Source organism: Zonotrichia albicollis, chromosome 18 (genome assembly GCF_047830755.1).
Source record: "Zonotrichia albicollis isolate bZonAlb1 chromosome 18, bZonAlb1.hap1, whole genome shotgun sequence".
NCBI lineage: Eukaryota > Metazoa > Chordata > Aves > Passeriformes > Passerellidae > Zonotrichia > Zonotrichia albicollis.
The window spans coordinates 12635395-12655341 of record NC_133836.1 but is presented as its reverse complement, the minus strand read 5'-3'; the positions used below and the strand labels follow the sequence as shown (position 1 = coordinate 12655341).

Genomic DNA, 19947 nt, shown 5'->3' with positions numbered 1-19947 from the left:
GGGAAGCCAGGTCACCCTGCCCATCTCTCCCCGGCTGCCTTCAGCCTCCCCAAACCCCCCCGGGTATCCCACTGCCATCCCTGTGCCCAAACAAACCCCACCCACCCCTCAGCCCTGCTTAAAACCGCAAAAACCGCAAAAAATCCCGCAGCCCACCCGCGGGCCGAGCCCCGGTGAGAGCTCCGTGAATCCCCCGGGTTTCGCTGCCGGAGGGCGGAGGAAAAGCGAATCCACGGGGCCGGGAACAGCCCCGGGGCTCGCTGGGCCGGGCCGGTTCCATCCGTGATTAATTAGAAAATTGAGGTCAATGCAGCACATCCTTTATTTACTGCAGGCAGGACGGGATCAGGGATGGCCAACAGCCCCTCTGGGCACCCCAAACCCTTTTTCCCTCACGGAGGGGCACAAAGAGCCCCGGGGGAGCGGGGCTGGAGCGCTCCCGGTGCCGCGGGAGCCCCGGAGGGATCCCGGCACTGCAGCTGCGCCTCCCGTTAATCCCGGCACCGCCAACTGCGGCAGCCGCGCTCCCAGCAGCTTCTCCCAAAGAAAAAAAACAGCAAAGAAGCCTCGGCTCCCCTCGTAGTGCTGTGAATTTTTATTAAAACAGGAGAAAACAGTTATTCCTTCGGAGTACAACAGTCCAGGGAATGGGAAAGCGGCTGTGCCAGGCCACAGCCATCCGAGCTGCAGCCACGTGCGGGGAACGATCCCGGGTTAAATAAACAGCGCTGGGACGGGGGCTACTCCACACTGAGCCTCCGGGGGGCTGTGGGAGGAGGAACTGCGGGTCCCGAGGGGATGTCAGGGATCCCCGGGGCAGCACCGGCTCTGGAAGAGCCTTCCAGCCGGGAGGGGCCCAGGGCTGGGGACGGACACAGGAAGGGAAGGTCAAGGCATCCCTGTTCCCCCGGGGGGGGGTCAGAGCAAGGCACCCGCGATGGGACAGGCGGGACCGGCAGCCCGGGCCCAGCCCGGGACAGCGGCACTCCCGGGGGCTCCGAGGGGCTGGGACACCCTGGGAGCCCCGGGATCCCCCCAGCCTGGAGCTGCCCGGGTTTGTCACAGTTTGCAGGAACAGTAAGGTTTCGTTTGGTTGGCACTAGCTGTTCTCCCGCTCCCTGCTCCCAGCAGGGAGGAGGAGGAGGAGGAGCCCTTCCTCCCACCTCCTCTCCCCAGGGAAGCAGCCCAGCATCCCCCCAGCCCCAGGTCCCGGTCCTCCCGCTCCCTGCTCCTCTCCCGCCCCAGCGCGGCGTTCCTGATTTACAGCACTCCACTGGAACATGCTCGGGATCCTAATGGAGCTCCCGGCTCCGTGCGGGGCTCCAGGGCCGGCCCGTGGGACCCCAGCCCGGCACCGAGGGCTCTGGGCTGGCACAGCGAGCTCCAGAACCCTGGAGAAGCCAACCCCGAGGGGTGCCCACCCCTCGCAGGGAGACCCTCGGGCACACTCTCTGCTGGCTGCCAGGGTGGGCAGGCACGGCCACAGCCCCGACCCCGGCTCCAGGGAAAAGCCCGGAGGGCCGAGCCTGGAAGCAATGATAGAAAAATAAGGAAAAAAAGCTGGAAAACCCAGGAAAACAAAGTGTCAGGAGGAGGATGAACGGCTGCAAAGCAAGAGAACATCACAGAGTCCGTGGGCAGCCGGGCCCGAGTCCGTGGGTGCGCACACGGGGCTGGAGCGGCGGCGGCTCCGGGGCGGTCCCGGTCCCGGCGGGCCCCGGCGGGCGGAGCAGCAGCGGCGGCGCCAGCGCTTCCTCCCTAGAGCTCCTCGAAGAACGCCACTCGGGACTTGGTGCTCTGCAGGGTGAGCTGCAAGAGAGCAGAGCGCCATCAGGGGCAGCCCCAGCTCCCACAGCGCTCCCAGCAGGGAGCTGGGCTGGATCCCCAGGGAAACACCGGGATGTGGAAGGCCGGGGGCGCAGAAGCCGGGGGTCGTGCAGCCCCCACCACAGCAAGCACAGCCCGAGGGAAAGCGGGGACAGAGATTCCATCAAGGTCACTGGCACGGCTGAGGCTTCCAGGAATGGAATACAGGGGATGCTGATCCAAGTCCTGGGGCCCTGACAAGGAGGACATAGAGGAGTCTTGGGAAGCTGGAGGAGAAACACCTCAGTGAGCTGGGGGAGAACCCACAACTCCAACAGCCACCACACACGTGTCCCCTCTGTCCCCAAACAGGGCCCATCCTCTCCATGCTCCCATCCAGCCCCATCCCACCACGTGTGATCCATGCAGGCACCCTGGGATCTCAGCCCATCCCACCCCATCCATCCATCCTGCCACAGGACAGAGCTGGAGAGCCCTCACTGCCAGGGCTGTCCTTGCAGGCTCTGCAGGACCCAGAAACCCTTGGGAACCCTTGGGAATCCTTGGGAACCCTTCCACATCCATCCCACAAACAACACCCCAAGTGCAGCCTGAGCCTGCTTGCTGAGGGGCCAAAGAAGATAAAAGAATCCTCAGTGGTGGGGAAGAAATCCCAGGATTTAGAGGCAGCCACCCAATGGAGTGCAGCAGCACAAGTGCCACCTTCCAGCAGCTGCTGGATCACCAGGAGTTTGCCAAAGCACGGGCTGATTGCCAGGGCTCTGTTTCAGCTGGATTAAGCACGGTGCCTTCCTGGGAATGCCGGTTTTGCTGGAACAGGAGCCCTGGGATCACCTCACAGTGAGTTAAACCCCTCAATGGAGCAGTCAGGCGCTTCCCCCCCCTCCCTGCTTCTCCCCCATGGCTCTTCCTCAGTAATTCCCTCTCAGCTCTAATGCCAGTCAAAAAAAAAAAATCTGTATTGCAGAGGAAATTTCTACAGGGGCTTAATAATCTTTTCTGGCAGCAGCTTCCAGGCCAGGCTGGCTCTGCTCCTCCTCAGCATCCCCCTGCTGGAAGGTGGCTGAGCTGGGACAGGGATTCTGTGTGACACAGGCAGTGTTTTTCCTCTCTAAGGCTGGACAGGGAAAATAAAAGGAGCAGAGAGCCCCAGGCTGCTGCCAGACAGGAACCCCATTCCTGGGAGTGTTCCAGTGCCTAAAGGGTCCAAAACAGCTGGAGAAGGACTTGGGACAAGGCCTGGAGCAACAGGGTAAGGGGGAATGGCTCCCAGTGCCAGAGGGCAGGGATGGATGGGATGTTGGGAATGGGGAATTGTTCCCTGGCAGGGTGGGCAGGCCCTGGCACAGGGTGCCCACCCTGGATCCCTGGCAGTGCCCAAGGCCAGGCTGGACATTGGGGCTGGAGCAGCCTGGGACAGTGGGAGGTGTCCCTGCCATGGCAGGGGTGGGATGGGATGAGCTTGAAGGACCCTCCCAACACAAACCATTCCATGATTCCGTGATCTACCTGCCATCCATCTCCTTCCCAAGGCTGTGCCTCCAAATCCATCCCCTCTGCAGCCTGGCTGGGGAACCAGAGCCTGGCACCCCCCCAGCCCACAGGAGCTCCCTCCTGCCCAGCAGAGTGAAGGGATTCCCTGAGGAACCCTGGCAAAGCTGCAGCTGCTGATGGAGCACAGGAAGATGTTCCCCTCGGGCTTACCAAGGAATCCAACTGTTCCAAGCCTGGCTCTCTGCTGAAGCTGCACACTGCTCTCCATTAACCCCCCACGTGTTTTGGGGGTCCTGGGGTACCCCCAAGGGCAGCCTGAGCCAAAAGCTGTGCCTGCCTCAGGCTGGAGGTTTGGAAGCAGGAGGAGGCAGAGCTCCAGCAGAGCTCTGGAGCATCCAGCACAGGCACAGGCACAGGGAGAGATGCAGCCCTGCTCCTTTGCTGGATGTTCTCATCCACAACATCCAAAGGCTCCTAGAGAGCCTCAGTGGAACCTTTTTAACCCATCCAGGGAATGTGAGGCATGGGAAGAGCACCATACAGGGAGTCAGAGCAAAGGTGGGTCTGGAGGAGATGGGATCCCATGGAGAGGAGGGAGCACAGACTTCCAAGAGGGCTGTGCCCTCTGGGTCACTGGCTCCACCAGTGGCCAATTTTGCCACCTGAAAGGCAAACACCACAGGGATTCCTCCTGGCAGGGTGGGCAGGCCCTGGCACAGGTGCTCAGAGCAGGTGTGGCTGCCCCTGGATCCCTGGCAGTGCCCAAGGACAGGGCTTGGAGCAGCCTGGGACAGTGGAAGGTGTCCCTGCCAGGGCAGGGGTGGGACAGGAGAAGTTTTGAGATCCCTTCCAGTGAGGACCAGGAGCAGGAGCAGGAGCAGGAGCAGGAGCAGGAGCAGGAGCAGGAGCAGGAGCAGGAGCAGGAGCAGGAGCAGGGCTGCCCAGCAGCTCCAGGCAGCTGCCTCCTCCCATCTGACTACTCCAGAACCACCTGAGAGGAAACCTGGGCTGCTCTTTACTGCTCCCTGACTTGCCACTCCCCATGCCAGGGGGGAAAACTCCCCCCAGCCCTTTTTCCTTCTTCTGTTGCTGTTTGCCTCACTGTGGAGCACAGGCAGGGCTATCCTTGGGAGCACCACACACACCAGTCCCAGGGGTCCTGACTCATCCCAGGGGGTGCTGGGGGGCACAGGGAGCTGTCTGCAGGGAAACCCCACTCCCTCATCTGCTCTTCCTTTCTCTTCTCCACTGGGATGTGAAAGCAAAGGGGAGAGCACCATCCTGTGCTGGCCTCTCCATCGTCTGTTGGGGGGAAAGCCTCCAAGACCTCCAAAATCTCTCTGCAGTCTCCACATCCCCTTCTGGCCAGGCGAGGAGAAATAAATATCCCTCCCCGTAGCGTAACGCTGTGCAGGGTGATTAAGAGGGAGTTACATCCTCGTCAGTGCGGAGAAAAGGAAAAAAAAAATTGATTTACAAGCAGTATTATGATAATCTCCTTCCTGCAGGAGGGAGGGTGGGCTCCCCATGCTCTACCAGAGCCATCAAGGAAAATTTAGAGGGAGAGAGAGGCAGCACAATTAAGCGGCCTGAGCTCAGAATGAATCAAGATCTCAGGAAGGGGAGAGAGGGAAGAGTCCTCCCTGCATTCCTGCACTGGGGCTCCTCTGAGCCTGCTGCTCCCCAGGGCTGCTGGGCTGATTTCATTTAGGCAACACAAACAAACCAAAGCAACCCAGTAAGTGCCTGGGCAAACCCAACGCAGGGAAACACCGCAAGGCTCCTGTGAGCCCCCAGAGTGGGGCAACAAGGAGGGGCTGCAGCTCACACCAGCCTGCCCCCAGGTTTCCCCCAGCAGGGAGAGGTTTAAGAGGTCTCATTTCCTTGTTGACCCTGCAGGATGGCCAGGCTGGAGGACAGGGGGACCTGTGCCACCCTCACCCTGTGTAAAGCCAAGATGTTTTCCTGCTGCTGGGAAGATCTGCAGCCCTTGCCAACCACCACCCAGTGCTCCACACACTAAATCCTCTTTACTCCCCACTGGTGCTTTTCCCCATCCCTGCCTGCTCCCCGGCCCCACCGGCCAGGTGGACCTCTCAATTCCCACTGTGTTACTTTTGAACCCAAAGCCTGTTTTCCTGTGATTCTTCCCATTTCCCTGCCTCTCCTCTCTGCCTCCCACGCTGCCGTTTATTCTCTCCCGAGCACAACTGTCCCCCAGCCCCCGACGCTTTGATGAGCCCATTTGAAAGGAGAAGATGACGCTCCATGTGAAGGAAACGCTTTTCAAAGGCTGCCACAGAAATAGCTGATAGGCCTGACGTTTCCTACTTTCCTCTTGCTCCTTGTAAACAAGGAAAAGAGGCTGCTGTGTCCCAGTTTAACTGCCTGGGAGTTTCACTTCCCAGCTCCGAGGAGAAGCGGGAGGAAAAGGAGCCTGGAAGGGATGTGGTCTGGCACACGTGGGGGTGTGTGGGCAAGAGCCACGTGGGATGAGCCTCTGTCTCCTTCTGCATTTGGAAAATGTGTATCCCAGAGCTGCTCTGCCCACTGGGTGTCTCCTGGCTCCCACCTGCACCCAGCCAGGTGCCAGGCTGAGTGAGAAGCTGGCAGCCTCACTCATCCTTTCCAACTTCACAGCTCTCAAGGAAATGGGAAACGCCGGCACTGCTGCTCCTGGGAAGTCCCTTGCTGCTGGTGTGCCTGTTCTGCCTTCCCTTTCCAGCTGGGGTTGGGTTCCACAGCCCTGCAGGAGACTGAGGAGCCTCATCCCTGTCCCACGTGCACAGGGAAGGATGGCAGCCCTGTCCCACCCAGGCTCCCTCCTTTTGTCCTGCCCAGAGCATTCCTTGTGCTGCTCTCTGCAAGGGGCACATCCTCCTTCTCCCAGCAATCTATTGGGGCAGAACAGACCTGATCCAGGGAATCTGCAGCTCCAGAAGGGAGAGATGAGGAAGGGAGTGGCCAGGAGGTGACAGGGACCCCACAGGAATTGTGAACTCCTCAAGGGACACATTTAATTGATCCCTAGCACACTGCTCACCTGGTGCAGGTGGAAAATAGAGAAAGCTTCTGCCCCAGTGCCAGCTTCCCAAAATCCTTCCACCTGCCCAGATGATGAAGGAGCCTTGTGACATGTGGGGGTGGCACATGCTGTCTGCATGATGAGACACTCAGGCAGCAGTGCCATCATCAGCCACCAGTGTCCTCACAAGGACAGACCACAGCCTATCCCAAAGGTGGCAGGAGGGAAGGCAAGGCTGCAAAATCCCCCTGGCTCTGCCCCACTCACCCTTCTGTGCTTCCAGCTGGGAGCTGTTCATTGGCTAAATCCAAATGGGACCTTAAAACTCATCCAGTCCCACTCCCTGCTATGGGCAGGGACACCTTAGATTATACCAGGGTGCTCCAAGCCCCAGTGTCCAGCCTGGCCTTGGGCACTGCCAGGGATCCAGGGGCAGCCACAGCTGTGCCAGGGCCTGCCCACCCTGCCAGGGAACAATTCCCAATTCCCAATATCCCATCCATCCCTGCCCTCTGGCACTGGGAGCCATTCCCTGTGTCCTGTCCCTCCATCCCTTGTCTCCAGTCCCTCCAAGCTCTCCTTCAGGCACTGGGAGGGGCTCTAAGGTCTCCCTGGAGCCTTCTCTTCTCCACCCTGAACACCCCAGCTCAGATCTCCAAGTGTCTCCACAATGATCGTTATCCAAGCCAAGGGCAACACTGCACTGCATCCAGGATCAGAGCCAGGGAAGGAGCCAGCAGGATCCCCGTGGGCCCCAAAAGTGATGCTCTGGGATGGAGCTCAAGCCCTGGAGAAGCTGCTCTCTGCCACGTGAGAGCCTGGCAGGAGAGGCTGAGGCTGCCTGTGGAAGGACCAGAGGCTCAAGCACAAAGCTGCTTGTCTGGGAACAGGCGTGGAGATTTGCTCCTTGCCTGGATACTTCAAAGGGCTTAAATCCCAGTAAATAAGCATGACTGTGCAAGAAGAAAGCAAGTGGAATCAAAGACCTGATTGTGTTTTAGCAGCCTGTCCTGGGAGCTTTCCTGCAGCGGAGGAGATGAGGAAGAAGTGGGTTTTTCACCCTTTACCACAGACGAAGTGACAAACCCTCCTGAACCGGAGCCAGCTGGAGCCACAGCACCAGCCCACGGCAGGGAGCTACGGAGAAGGGAGAGCAGCTTCCAGATGAGGTGTCTGTGCTGTGCCCACAGAGCTCATAAAAAGGGATTAGCATGTTAACCACGTAATTAAACATGAAAAACTTCGCAGGCGCCTTCAAAGGCAGGCGCCAAAGCCCAGAGGTCACACTGCAGCGCTCGCTGTGCAGATGCTTTAATTATGGGGGCTCCTCCTGGGCACTGCAGCTCTCCCAGCTGCTGGATGAGTCTTCCCACAGACTGCCAGGGCTTCCTTTCACCTCCTTGTGCTGTGGCCACAAGCGGATTTCACCCCAAATTTCACAGAGCTCTTCAAGGCAGGTGGGATGGGATAATGCATTTCATCCACAGCCAGTCTGTGTGGAAATATCCAACACCTCCCCCAAGGTGGCCCAGACCTGCAGGGTCACCCCTTTTAGCCTCTTCCCCATGGAACTGTTCAACAACGAGAGCAGCCTGTTTTGGGAACACCTGCAGCTCCTCAGAGCTGGCACAAGCCCCAAACTCCAGGGATTTACAGCCCCTGGAATGGCTGGTGCACTGAAGAACGGCACAGCCTTGTTCTGAGTTCTCCTGGGTAAAACAACCTCCTGCCTCTGCTCCTGAGCTCCAGAGGTGCTGGGGAATTGCTGTGTCTTTTCCAAAAGCATTTCCCACCAGCTCTGCCACCCATGAGTGTGGTATCCCAGTATTTCCCTGAGTGCCACCGACTCCAAGCTCCCAAAACCCTGTGGCTGTGCAAGAACTTTGCCCCAGGGCAGAGCAGGAAAGCTTCCCCAGACTCATCCTCCCGAAGGAGGGAGTGGATGCTCAGCACATCCAGCCTGCAGATTGAGGGCAAATCCTTGGAGGAAAGCAGGCTCCAGGAATAAGAGATGTGGCACTAACAGAGCAGGACCCCCTGGGCAGAGGCAGTGCAGGGAGAAGGACAGCTCCTGTCCCCAGGTGTGCTGGTGACCTTCCCCTGGCACAGAGCCACCTGCAGACACCAGTTGTCCTCAATCCTCTGCTTTACCTTCCTGGGATGCTTCTCCAACAGGCAGAGCATCCTCGTGCTGCTCGGCTCCGAGATGGAGCTGTGCATTTTTAGCCCATTTTGACAACGTTGGCAGCAAAGATTATTGGTTTAGCTGTTTGTTTGGGGTATTTTTTTAACATCCTGAATTTCTTTCTGCAACAAACAAGGGGGGAAGGTGCTGGTTTACTTCATTAAAAGAATCTTCAAAGGCTGCCCTGCACCTCCGATAGATTCCCAACCACCGGTGCAAAAACAGGCGTGCTGAATTATTAACGTGCCTCTACCTGAACTCCCCCTCTGAGGTTGCCAACACAATTTCTGCCAAGAAAGCTTCCCAGCACGGAGGATGAGGTGTAAGAAGAAGTGCAGAGAGGCTGGGGGTGCTCCTGGGGGAGGGAGAGCCAGGCTGGACGGGTGACCACGGGCAGCCGGTGCCGCTGGAGCGCAGGCAAGCTCATGCACGGGTTAGTGCCACAGCCAGAGCCCAGCACCCCACCAGAGTACCTTGGAATAACCTACTTGGAATTCTCAAATGCAGATAGGTCTTCTGCCCTGGGCTTGAGGCTAAACCAGCAAAATAAAACGAACAACAAATAATAATAATAATCCCCGTGTGTGTGATACGAGGGCAGGGGATCTGTGGGATCTTAGGGCTTGCCTGGAGCAACCAGCAGCTTCCAGGTGAGGCAGAGCATTGGTGCCATTGAAGTATTGCTGGACTGATATCCCATTCCCAGTGCCCTGGGTTTCCTTGCCTTTACCACAGCTAAATCAAAAGCCCTGCTGACCTCCCTGGGCAGAGCAGGCTGTAATTTCCCTCTGATGTCTCCACTAATAGTCTGTTATTTGGGAACCTTTGCTCCGTGCTGAGATGCAGCAGCCGGGCAGCCCCCGCTGCCTCCGGAAGGGAGGGGACAGGACAAGACTCCATCTTCAAAGGAGGCAGAGTGACAGCACTGTGACAAGCCCTGACAGACACGGTAATGATGGCCCAGCCACCCTCTTTAAGGGAGACAAATGGGACCATCAGCTCTCTATGAACTCCTCTCTGTCAGAAGTGAAAATTTAGCAGTTTTTGTTTAAACCAAGGACTTGGAACACAGAGACAAATCCTTCCCAAACCTACTGGGAGCAGAAACGCCTGGAGATTCTACAATGACAAAAGGGGTTGTGAAGATTTTTATTTTCTCTGCTCTAGTGTGACAGGAACCTGAATAGCTCCAGGCCAGCACGGGGAAACTGGTGAGTGAGCCCCGCTAGATTCATTTTCCTGCCCCAATTCAGTGATCACAAACTCCCAGCCACCAAAGTCTCAAGAACTGATATTCCCAAATCCTTTCAGACATAACTTCTGGCTGGGAGTAGTAAAGAGAACAGAATTTGTTTTTCAAGCCTGCAGTTGTTACCACAGCCTGGATTTCCGAGTCCTTCCCGAGGACAGCTGCCAGCAGAAAGCCAGCCAGGAAAAGCCTTTGCAGGGAAAAAGCCTTTGCAGGTGAGTGGGGCTGACCACCACCATCCAAACCCATCATGGATGTGCCTCCAGCCCCTCGTTACAGAGCCCAGCACTGAGGCAAAGGAAGAAGACGGGATGTGGAAGATTTTTGGCTCAATTTTTGGCTGAAGTTCCTCATGTCAGCCCCACTGCAGGTGGCTCCAGGGAGCAGAGGTCTCACACCCCCTGCCAGCAAAGGCTTTGCTGTTAGTGACTGAAGCTGCACTACAGGTTTCTCTAGAGAGATTAAAAGAGAGGAAGAGCTTTTGGCTTTTTCCACTGAGAGCTCCTAAGCCAGGAGTATTTCTGCCCTCGTTATTCACCAGACAAGCTCAGTGCTCATACAGAACAGCTGCAATAGGCAGGGAGGGCTTTTCCTGTTCACTGGGGATGCAGAGCCCTTCCAACAACATCCTTTACAGCTTTTAAGGTTCAGAAACACCTTCAGCTCTGGAGACCCTCACATTCCGTCCCACAGCCCTGGAGAGACCAGGCTGGGTCAGGACACCAGGACCACCAGAAGCTGCAATTCTCCGATCAAAGCTAAGCAGCTGGGGAAGAAAGCCTAAATCCAACAATTTTATTATCAAAAGCAGGACGATTTTAGGGCTCTTTTTAAAGGGTTTCATCAGAGGGGATACAAACTGGGGCCTTCTGATACCTTTTTAATAGTGTTGTGCTTGCTGTTGCCCCGGCTGGAGTTCTCGTTGTGCAAAATATCCAGAGCTGTCTCCCTCTCCTTGAGCTTCAGTGCCTCAATTTCTGTCTTCAGCTCGTTGAGCTGCTCCTGCAGGTGCTTGCTCCTCTCCATGTACTCCACCCTAAAACACACAGAGAACAGCCCTGGGTTAGCACTGACCAGCTGCACCTGCTGATGTGACACCTGATAACAGAATTATAACAGAATTATAACAGGAACAGCTTTTCTTCATTATTTTTAGCGTGTGGAACTGATGATATCAGTTTATAGCACACAATGAGCTACTCAGAGCAATTATTTGTTCCTTATTAAAGGGGACCCAGACAGCCAACCCAGCAATAAGAGTGTAAGTTATATTATTATTATACAAAATTAAACCCAAGCTGGGTGGTATTTTTAAGTCTCCCATTTGCAAGGGAAGCTGACGGAGGTTTACACCACACAGTGGTTTAAGAACTATTCAGGAGAGCTCTACACCCCTGCACCCCTTCCCAAAGCTGCTCCACAACCCAAATCCACAAACCTTCCATGAAGAAGAACCCTGATGTAGTGACTTGTCATGTTTTAGAGGGATTTAGCTCACAAACTATGTGGGAGCAAGTGCTGTCCCCAAAATACCCCAGGGATCTTGTGGACACAGAGTACCCCTGGCAGAAAGAAAGCATCCCAAAAAAAAAGCAAGAAAGGAAAAAAAACCAACCCTCAAAGCCAGCATTCCCAGGACTCGTCCTGAACTGCCTTCACAATGAAAAATCAACTGGAAAATCGCCCCATGAGTTTTGTAGCTGTGATTAACCCCCCGAGCCAGGTCAGAGGGCCAGCAGGGTAACAGGAACCCTTTCCAGTGCCAAAATTTGTGAAGAGGTTTATCCCAGCACCCACAGAAAGAGAACAGCCCCAGAGAAGACAGAAAAAGCATCCTATATTGCTTTCAGCATTTGGCAGAAGCAGCTCTCCCAGCTCAGGAGAGCAGGATGACCTAGATAGCAACCTGGGTACAGAACCAGGAATTATCCTGTTATTTTCAGCTTCTATCTTTTTCCTTCTGGCTTTGGGAAAAGTTTTCAGAAGTTCTTAATCTGTCTCTAGGTCTGTGATTTCATACACAGCAAAGGGCACTGAGCAGAGGCAAAGCAAAGCAGCCTCTGGGATCCAGGGGTGTCAGGGCAGCCTCGGGAAGTTTTGGCCAGAGCAGGATGACAGAGCCATTGTGGCTTTGATCTATGACCCAATCGATGAACAAAGCACATCATTACTACAGAGATTAAAATCTGATCTGCTTTGATTTCTGCTCAATTGGTAATTTCGAAGGCTACACTTACACCCTCAGGAAAACACAAGATCAAAGCTCATAATCACATCCAAACTTGCTGGCGAACACTTTTTATCCAGGAACGTGACACAAATGCCAAGGAAAAGGGGTTAAAGCCCCAGTGAAGGACCTTAACACACCCCAGGGTCCCTGGACACCTGCAAAGCCTCAAGCCTCCAGCACTCAGCCTGCTGTTAACTCTTTCCAGCACCGTGGGCAATTCCAGCCCGAGCAGGGCCAGGATTCCCACAGGGAGAGGACCTGCCTGGAGCAGGGCCCTGAGCTCACCTGGGAGCAGGTTGGTAACACCAGGTCCCCACCAGGGAAAGGCTCAGCCAGGACAAGCCCAGAACTGTTCAGGTTGGAAAAGCCCTCTGGGGTTAACAAGTCCAACCATTCCCCAGCACTGCCAAGGCCACCTCTGCCCCATGTCCCCAAGTGCCACATCCACATGGGTATTAAATCCCTGCAGAGATGGGGACACCAGCACTGCCCTGGGCAGCTGTGCCAGGGCTGGACAGGTCTTTCCAGGAAGAAATGATCCCAAAATCCACCCTGAGCCTGCCCTGCCGTTCCCTCTGCTCCTGTCCCTGTTCCCTGGAGCACAGCCCGACCCCCCGGCTGTCCCCTCCTGGCAGGAGCTGTGCAGAGCCACAAGGGCCCCCTGAGCCTCCTTTGCTCCAGGCTGAGCCCCTGCCCAGCTCCCTCAGCCTCTCCTGGGGCTCCAGCCCCTTCCCAGCTCCGTTCCCTGCCCTGGACACGCTCCAGCCCCTCCAGGGCTCTCCTGTCAGGAGGGTCCCAGAGCTGCCCCAGCCCTGGAGGTGCCCCAGCAGTGCCAGCTCAGGGCACGGGCACTGCCCTGCTCCCGCTGCCACCCCGGGGTGACACAGCCCAGCTGTGCTTGGCCTCTGGCACACCTGGCTCACATTCAGCACAAATCCCAGCCCAGCCTGGATTGGATGTGTGCCACATACTTCTCCTTCTCGATTTCCATGGACAGCCTCTTCATGTCTGTATCCTTGAAGTCGAAGGAGAGGCTCTCACTGATGAGGTTGTAGCTCGGCAGGTCAGTGGGCAGTGCTGTGGTACTCGAGTTCATGGACTGCTGAGGAGAGAGCACGAGTTAATCACTCTGGGCCACACAAGCATCACTACAGCCAGTGTTCTGCAATGCTGATGTAAAATCAGAGCAACACTTGAGCCCAGAGTCCTGAGCACAAGATCAGCCTGGACATCCCCTTGCTCCACTCCCAATTTGCTCCTCCATCCAAAGCCATTGCTCCTCCAGGATTCTATGCAGTCCTAAAAGAGGAGACAAAATACCACCTGCCTTCAAAATCTATTGACAAGACTTGGTAAAATCAAGGCTTTATCACTGCTGTGTCACTTTAAGCTGCCTCTTGGGAGTCATCTGCCTGCTATTTAACATTCATTCAGGTTTATAAAGTTCAAGCTGTGAACAGGGACAATGTAAGACCCTGTGTGACAGCAGAGTCCTGCACTCCACAGCTCCCCAAAGCCTGAACCAAGACCAATGTGACCCCAAGGATGCCATTCCAGCAAGGTCCATGGAGATGCACTGACACATTTTTATCTCCTCAGTAATTTACAGCTCCAAAGGTTTAGAAACCACTTCTAGATTCAGCTGGAAACGGAGATAACACAGCAAATCACTCCTGCAACACCTGAGCAAGGATTTGGGACTTTCTTCCTCCTGCAAAATGCTTTGCTATCCCCCAGTGACACACACTGCCAGGCCCTCAGATTTTATCTTCTCCTTAAAAATGACCCTTCTTCCTCTCAGTCAAAAATTGTGTCACACCTCTAACAAATGGGCTCATTAGGAGGAGAGGAAAAGCCTGCTGGAGTCATGGCTCTGCTCCTGCAGCACGCTGGATGAGGTGGCAAACAGGGCACACGTCAAGGGTGGCACAGCAGCATCAGATGGGGCTGAGTCACAGCTCTGCCAGCCTGCTCAGCCCTGCTCTGGGGTCTGAGAAATCCAGCCTGGCATCCCAAAGATCCCCCACCTCCCTCCTGGATGCTCCTTCTTGCTTTTAGGGATTCCCGTAAGGAAAACAATGTGCCCAAACCTGGAATGGCACTGCTGGGTACCCGCTCTAACAAATGAGAGTTTGAGCTTCCATTGGCTCTTTCTTTCTCCTATTTGGGATACTCCAAGCACTGTTTTCAGTCAGCTCCTCTTCAGCAAGACCTGCAAGCACTGGGGTGACAGATTTACTCTGCACAATAACCTGCCTCTGCCCTCAGCACCAGCCTGGAATTCACAAACAGCCAGGGCTCCTTCCCAGCTCGGACAAATCTGAGAGGGACAACATTTCATGGAGCAGCAAAGCTGAACACAAACACCTCGTACAAGCATAAACAAGGAGGTGCCTCAAACTGCACTTGGCCTGGCTGGAGCCTTCCAGGTGAGTTAAGACCCATCTGACAAGGAAAGCCAACTCCTTCCTCCCCCTTTGCTGCCAGCACAGAACAAAGGCGCATTAATTCTGGAGCAGGCGCTGCAAGGGACAGCTCAGTACCTCAATTCCAGTCTCGAAGGAAAGGGGACAGGTCTGCCAAAGCACTTAACTGATTTAAATACTTGCATCCCATTGACATTCAAGTCCCTTCCCTGTAAGGCACACAGGCGTTCCCAAAGCCCTTCCCACGTGAGGTTCTCCTGTCCCTGCAGCACAGGGGAGCCAGGAGCATCCAAGCCAGCCCACTGGCCTTCAAACAACCTTTAGCTTGGTTTTTTTTTCAGTACAAGCTTTGTTGGTTTTTGTTTTTAAAAACTCCCAACAGCAGCAGTAACAGTTGAGCAGGAATTTCAGTTGCTGCAGCCATTAAGGCCTGAGCCAATTCATCAGGGTTGCTACAGCCACTACGTCCTTCTCTTCCCTCAGCACTGCTCTGCCATGGAGCAAGGAAAAAATTGGTGAAGTCAGAGAGCAGCAGGAGTGAGGAAGAGTATGGATAAAGCAAAGAGTGAGCAGGTTCAGGGCTCACAAAGGCACAGGATTGATATCTGGAACAAAGCATTTAACAGAATCACGGAATGGTTTGGGTGGGAAGGGAGCTTAAAGCTCATCCTGTTCCACCCCTGCCATGGCAGGGACACCTCCCACTGTCCCAGGCTGCTCCAAGTCCCATTCAACCTGGCCTGGGACATTTCCAGGGATCCAGAGGCAGCCCCAGCTGCTCTGGGCACCCTGTGCCAGGCTCTCCCCACCTTCACAGCCAGGAATTCCTGCCCAATATCCCATCCATCCCTGCCCTCTGGCACTGGGAGCCATTCCCTGTGTGCTGTCCCTCCATCCCTTGTCCCCAGTCCCTCTCCAGCTCTCCTGGAGCCCCTTCAGGCCCTGCCAGGGGCTCTGAGCTCTCCCTGGAGCCTTCTCCTCTCCAGGTGAGCACCCCCAGCTCTCCCAGCCTGGCTCCAGCCCTTGCAGCATCTCTGCTGCCTCCTCTGGGTTCTCTCCAGCAGCTCCAGGTCCCTCCTGTGCTGGGACCCCAGATCTGGAATTTCTCTTGCAGATTCCCTGCCATTAGCAACAATCGTGGGCAGCTCTCTCAGCAGGTGCTGGTATCTCTAATCCAGGGCCATGGGGTGATAAAAGGGACAGGGAGCTTTTTCCATATGTGTTCCCTGACCTGGAACAAACTGCAGAGCCCTGCTCCTGCACTCCAGCAGTTTCCTGCCTTTAAGAGGAAAGCAGCACAGCAGCATCCCTTGGATCCCTCAGGAATACAGACAGGATCCAGAGGGAGCACAGAGCAGGTCAGGAGGGTTCCCCTGCAGGCAAAGCTCCTCCTGGTGCTGCCACTGCCTTTATTTTGGGCAAGCCCAAAGCAGGCACTGCCAGCTCCCACAGGATGAGAGAGGAGGTGGCTGCCTTTAGCTGGCACCTGAAGGGCACTGAGGGAGGCAGAGATTTGCAGCCAAGTCCATAAGGAATGAGTCGTTCTCCAAGCCTGAGACTCACATCCACATCTCACTTCTCATGCATCACCTACCAGTGACATCATAAAAGCAGCCTGGGCTTCAAGGACTAAAAAGACACTGAAACAAGCTTTAAAGAGCCAGGATTGAAGATTGGAAAGTTGAAATATATATATATAACTGTTTCTTTAGCTTTTTCTGCAGCACAGAGTTAGGTCAGGGATTGGACTCCATCTCTGAAGGGTTTTTTCCAACCTAAATGATTCTACATCCATCCAATCACTCCTTCCTCTCTTGCTCTTGTGAAGTCCTGCTGAGTTCCCAGTGTCAGGGGATGACAGCACAACTCTGGGACCATGGAAAAGAACAAGCCCAATGTTACACACCCATTCAGGAGGAGAAAAGTTGGAATCCTGCACTGCTCATCAGAGCTGAGGAACTCAAGTCTCCCAAAACCAGCTTTCAAAACAGGGTCCTCCCATGTACTGGCAATCCAGGGAAGTGTAACAGAGGATGGAAGAGCCCAGCAAGGTGCTTTCACCTGGATATGGACATGGTGGGCACACCAGCCTCCTCCTCCTGACCTTGAAAACAGCAGCCAGGGAGTGTGTGCAGCACTGCCCTCATCCCTCATCCCAGGCAGGGAGAGGGGCAGGAGGAACAGCACCTGCGATTTCCCTTCCCAGCAGGCGCTGGCAGCGTGTCTGGAAGGCCAGGGCTCTTTAGGGAAGGCAGAGGACACAGCCGCATGTGTCTGGAAGCAGCAGCTCTGCCTCCAGGCATCAGATGCAGCTGGAGGGGTGGAGCTGAGCTCCATGCAATCCCACAACATTCCCCTAATGAGGCTCTAATTCCTCAGGAACACAGAGCAGAGCCACCCAGCTGCTCCCCTGTGCAGGGATTTCAGCACAAGGGCTTGGAGCTGGGCTCTGCTGGTTTCACTAAGGATGGACATGAAAACATGAGGGAACAGGGTGTGCAAGGGCTGCCCAAATCCCACACTGTTCAACGAGGACAAGTGTCTCCCTGTGCACAAGTCAAAGCCAGAATTAAGGAGCTGGTGCATCCCAGAATTCCAGTGACTTGTAAAAGAAGCAGCACTCCAAAGCTGGGCTTTATCCAGCACTCACTTGACTGAGTGTCCCAGGGCTGAGAGCACCTGATTATTTTCCATCACTGTTATTTTTAACAGCTTCCAAATATTCTTGCAGTGAACTCCAGGGAATTGGGATGAAAAGTTGCTCCATCTCAACCCCTCTCCTATAAAGTTTCCAGACAAAGGAGGAAGGAGCCTGCAGGTACAAATTCAAACCACAGTGCTGGCCTGTCCATAACTGCCACTCAAGCCTATTGCTGATGCTGCTCCCCTTCCCCCAGGCCAGGAAGGAACAGGTGTGAGCTGCAGGGCTGCAGGCACCTGATGGGGCTTGCAGGCACAATTAGGGAAGCAGAGGAAAAGAACTGCCAGACAAGTCAGAGCATTGGTCATCCAGTCTGGCTTTTCAGTGCCCAGCAGGAACAGGGAGCAGATGCTTCAGAGGAAGGTGTGAAATCCTCTTAATGGACAATTATGGAATAATCTCCCTTCAAGTAAGTTTTTTTCCAGCACATGAAGGTCCAGTTTATGCCCAAAGAATAAATTCCCAGGTTCTGAACAGTGTTTATCCCACCTAACAAGAATAAGGGTATATTTAACCCTATTTTAAAGGTTATGGCTAAGCTGGTGCACTCCACACGTGCTGGCAAAGTGCCTCTGACACGGCTGCTAAATTGGTTTAAAATTTGCTGCTTTAATTTCACCAGCAGCTCCTTTGCTCTCGTAGCAAGAGGTGGGTGGAAAAAAAAAAAGAGCAAAGTGAAGTTGTGCTGGATGAGATGCAGGGATGAAAAGGGCAAGCACTGCTCAGGATTTCTGAGCAGCCAAGAGACAGCTCAGCCCCCTCCATGATTGGGATGGAGAAGGAGTCTCCTCCAGGCTACACAGGAGGGCAGGGAACTGGGAATTACAACACAGATCTCTCTTACTGTGTAGGAAGACTTGCTGGTGATCTCCAGGAGCTTCTGCTTGGCTCTGCGCTCCGACTCGCGAGCCTCCTGCAGGTCCTGCTTGAGCTGATCAGCCTCCTTTGCCCTGCAAGGACCAACAGGAACAGCAAATGCCAGACTGCAGCAATGACTGCAGCAATGGGGAAGCAGGATCACAGTGTGGAATAGGCAAGAAGAGACAGAGAAGGGCTGAGTTCATCCGAGCAGAAGGGCTGGCACCCAGCAGGCTCTCACACAGAGAGGAGTAATCAGCTGGAAGGAAACAAGGCTGATCTTTTACTTGCTCACTGCCACATTCACCGTGGGACCTGGGCTTGGGTATCAGGAGGATGGAAACATCAGTTTTAACAAAGTCTCTGCTCAAGGCTAACCTGGAACAGACCTCATGGTTGGAAAGGAGAATTGAACAACTGAGAGATAAGTAAAGGAGTAAGGAGAAAAAAGGGAACTTAGAGCTACCATCCAGAGGAAGAACAACTCCCAGGTGTTATTAACATTGGGGAAAGCAGGGGAGGGTTGCAGAAAGCCCCCAGAAGCAGAGCTGGCTTTTGGAGAGGGAAACCATGTGGGCCAAAGAGCCATTTGCTGTTGGACACACGTGGGAAGCTGAGGGAGGATAACTCAGAGGGATAACTTGAAGGGAGTGGGAAGCAAAGCAGAAGCAGCTGCAGGGCTGTACCCTCTGACCTCCTCTCTGACTCCTCGGCCATTTTCAGTGCCAACATCTCTGCCTCCAGCACCTTCTGCTCCATCAGCCTCTTCTCCTCCTCGGTGCGGATGGCCGTGGCCTTGATGCGCTGCATCTCCTGCTCGGCCTCGGCCGCCTTCTGCGCCAGCAGCTTGGCCTCCTCCTCCGTGATCTGCGCCTTCTCCGCCAGCAGATCCGCCGTCTCCTCCGACCTCATCTGACAATTGCACGACACAAAGCCGTCACGCACAGCCAAAGTGTCCCCAAATGTGCCCACAGCCCCTGGAGCAGGGCCCCGAGCTGCTGCCTCCGACACGCTCCACAGAATCCCTCCCTGCCCTGAAAGCCGCCAAGGCTGGGATGTGCCCAGGCTCTGTCCCAAATCATCCTCTTTGTGCTCCTCCCAAGCAGCCCAGCAGGATGAAATGGCTCCATCCAGCCTGCTGCTCACTGGCCACTGGCAGCAGTTTGGGAGTTAGGGCAGTCATAGAGCACTTCCAAAAACGCTTCCGCAGTGGAAAGAGTGAGGAGCAGCTGCAGTGCTCGGGAAATGGCCTCCCAGGGACCTACCAGAGCCTCGTTGGCCATGGTTGCCTCCTCCTTCAGCTGCATCAGCCTCCTCTCCAGCTCATCCCTGGTCCTCTCAGCCTCTTCTCTCATTTGCTTCTCTCGTGCCAGGCACTGTCGCTCCATCTGGGAAAAGGGGATTGGGGAAAGTGAGGAGAAGAACACACATGAGGAAGGTTTTCCACGGATGGGAAAGAGCCACAGGTGAGGTCAGGGCACTGCTGCCTCCTCTCTGCTTAGTGACAATGGGAACGTCCCTGGACTGGGGTGACCTGACCAAAGAACAGAACCATGGCATCACTTAGGTTGGAAAAGACCTCCAAGACCATCAAGTGCAGCTGTTCTCCCAGCACAGCCAAGGCCACCCTAACCCATGTCCCCAGGTGCCACATCCATACGCTCTTTTAACCCTTTCAGGGATGGTGACTCCACCCCTGCCCTGGCAGCCTGTTTGATGCTCCCTTGCTAAGTGCCAGTCCTCTGCTCGGGCTGTCCCTCACAGCATGGCCACAGGAGCTGCCTGCAGGTGACAATGTCCCCAGACAGTGCCCTCCTAGGCTGAGTCACAGGCCAGACCAGGACAAGTGGGTCTCAAGATCTCCAGCTTAACTCTCTGGAGTTTCTTACAGCAGGACTGGGCTTAAGGACAGTCTGAGGGCATCTCCCAAACACTGAAGCACATGGCAGGAG

The 19947-nt window shown here is 55.2% G+C and overlaps 1 protein-coding gene across 5 annotated transcripts in view; it reads right to left on the bottom strand.

Annotated features, from left to right (window-relative positions):
* Positions 1-572: 572 nt before the first annotated feature.
* NF2 (NF2, moesin-ezrin-radixin like (MERLIN) tumor suppressor) overlaps positions 573-19947 on the bottom strand; it is a 48309-nt gene continuing 28934 nt past the window's right edge. For 2 of the 5 annotated variants that reach the window (XM_074554015.1, XM_074554020.1), the window contains exons 11-16: positions 19261-19383; positions 18690-18907; positions 17982-18087; positions 12982-13112; positions 10657-10816; positions 573-1809 (exon numbers count right to left, since the gene is read on the bottom strand). In XM_074554015.1, coding sequence (XP_074410116.1) covers positions 1759-1809; positions 10657-10816; positions 12982-13112; positions 17982-18087; positions 18690-18907; positions 19261-19383 — 789 coding nt within the window. In that variant the 3' untranslated portion in view covers positions 573-1758. Of the gene's footprint in view, positions 1810-9019; positions 9065-10656; positions 10817-12981; positions 13113-17981; positions 18088-18689; positions 18908-19260; positions 19384-19947 lie in introns of all 5 variants that reach the window. The other 3 variants (XM_074554017.1, XM_074554018.1, XM_074554016.1) reach the window with 3 other exon arrangements.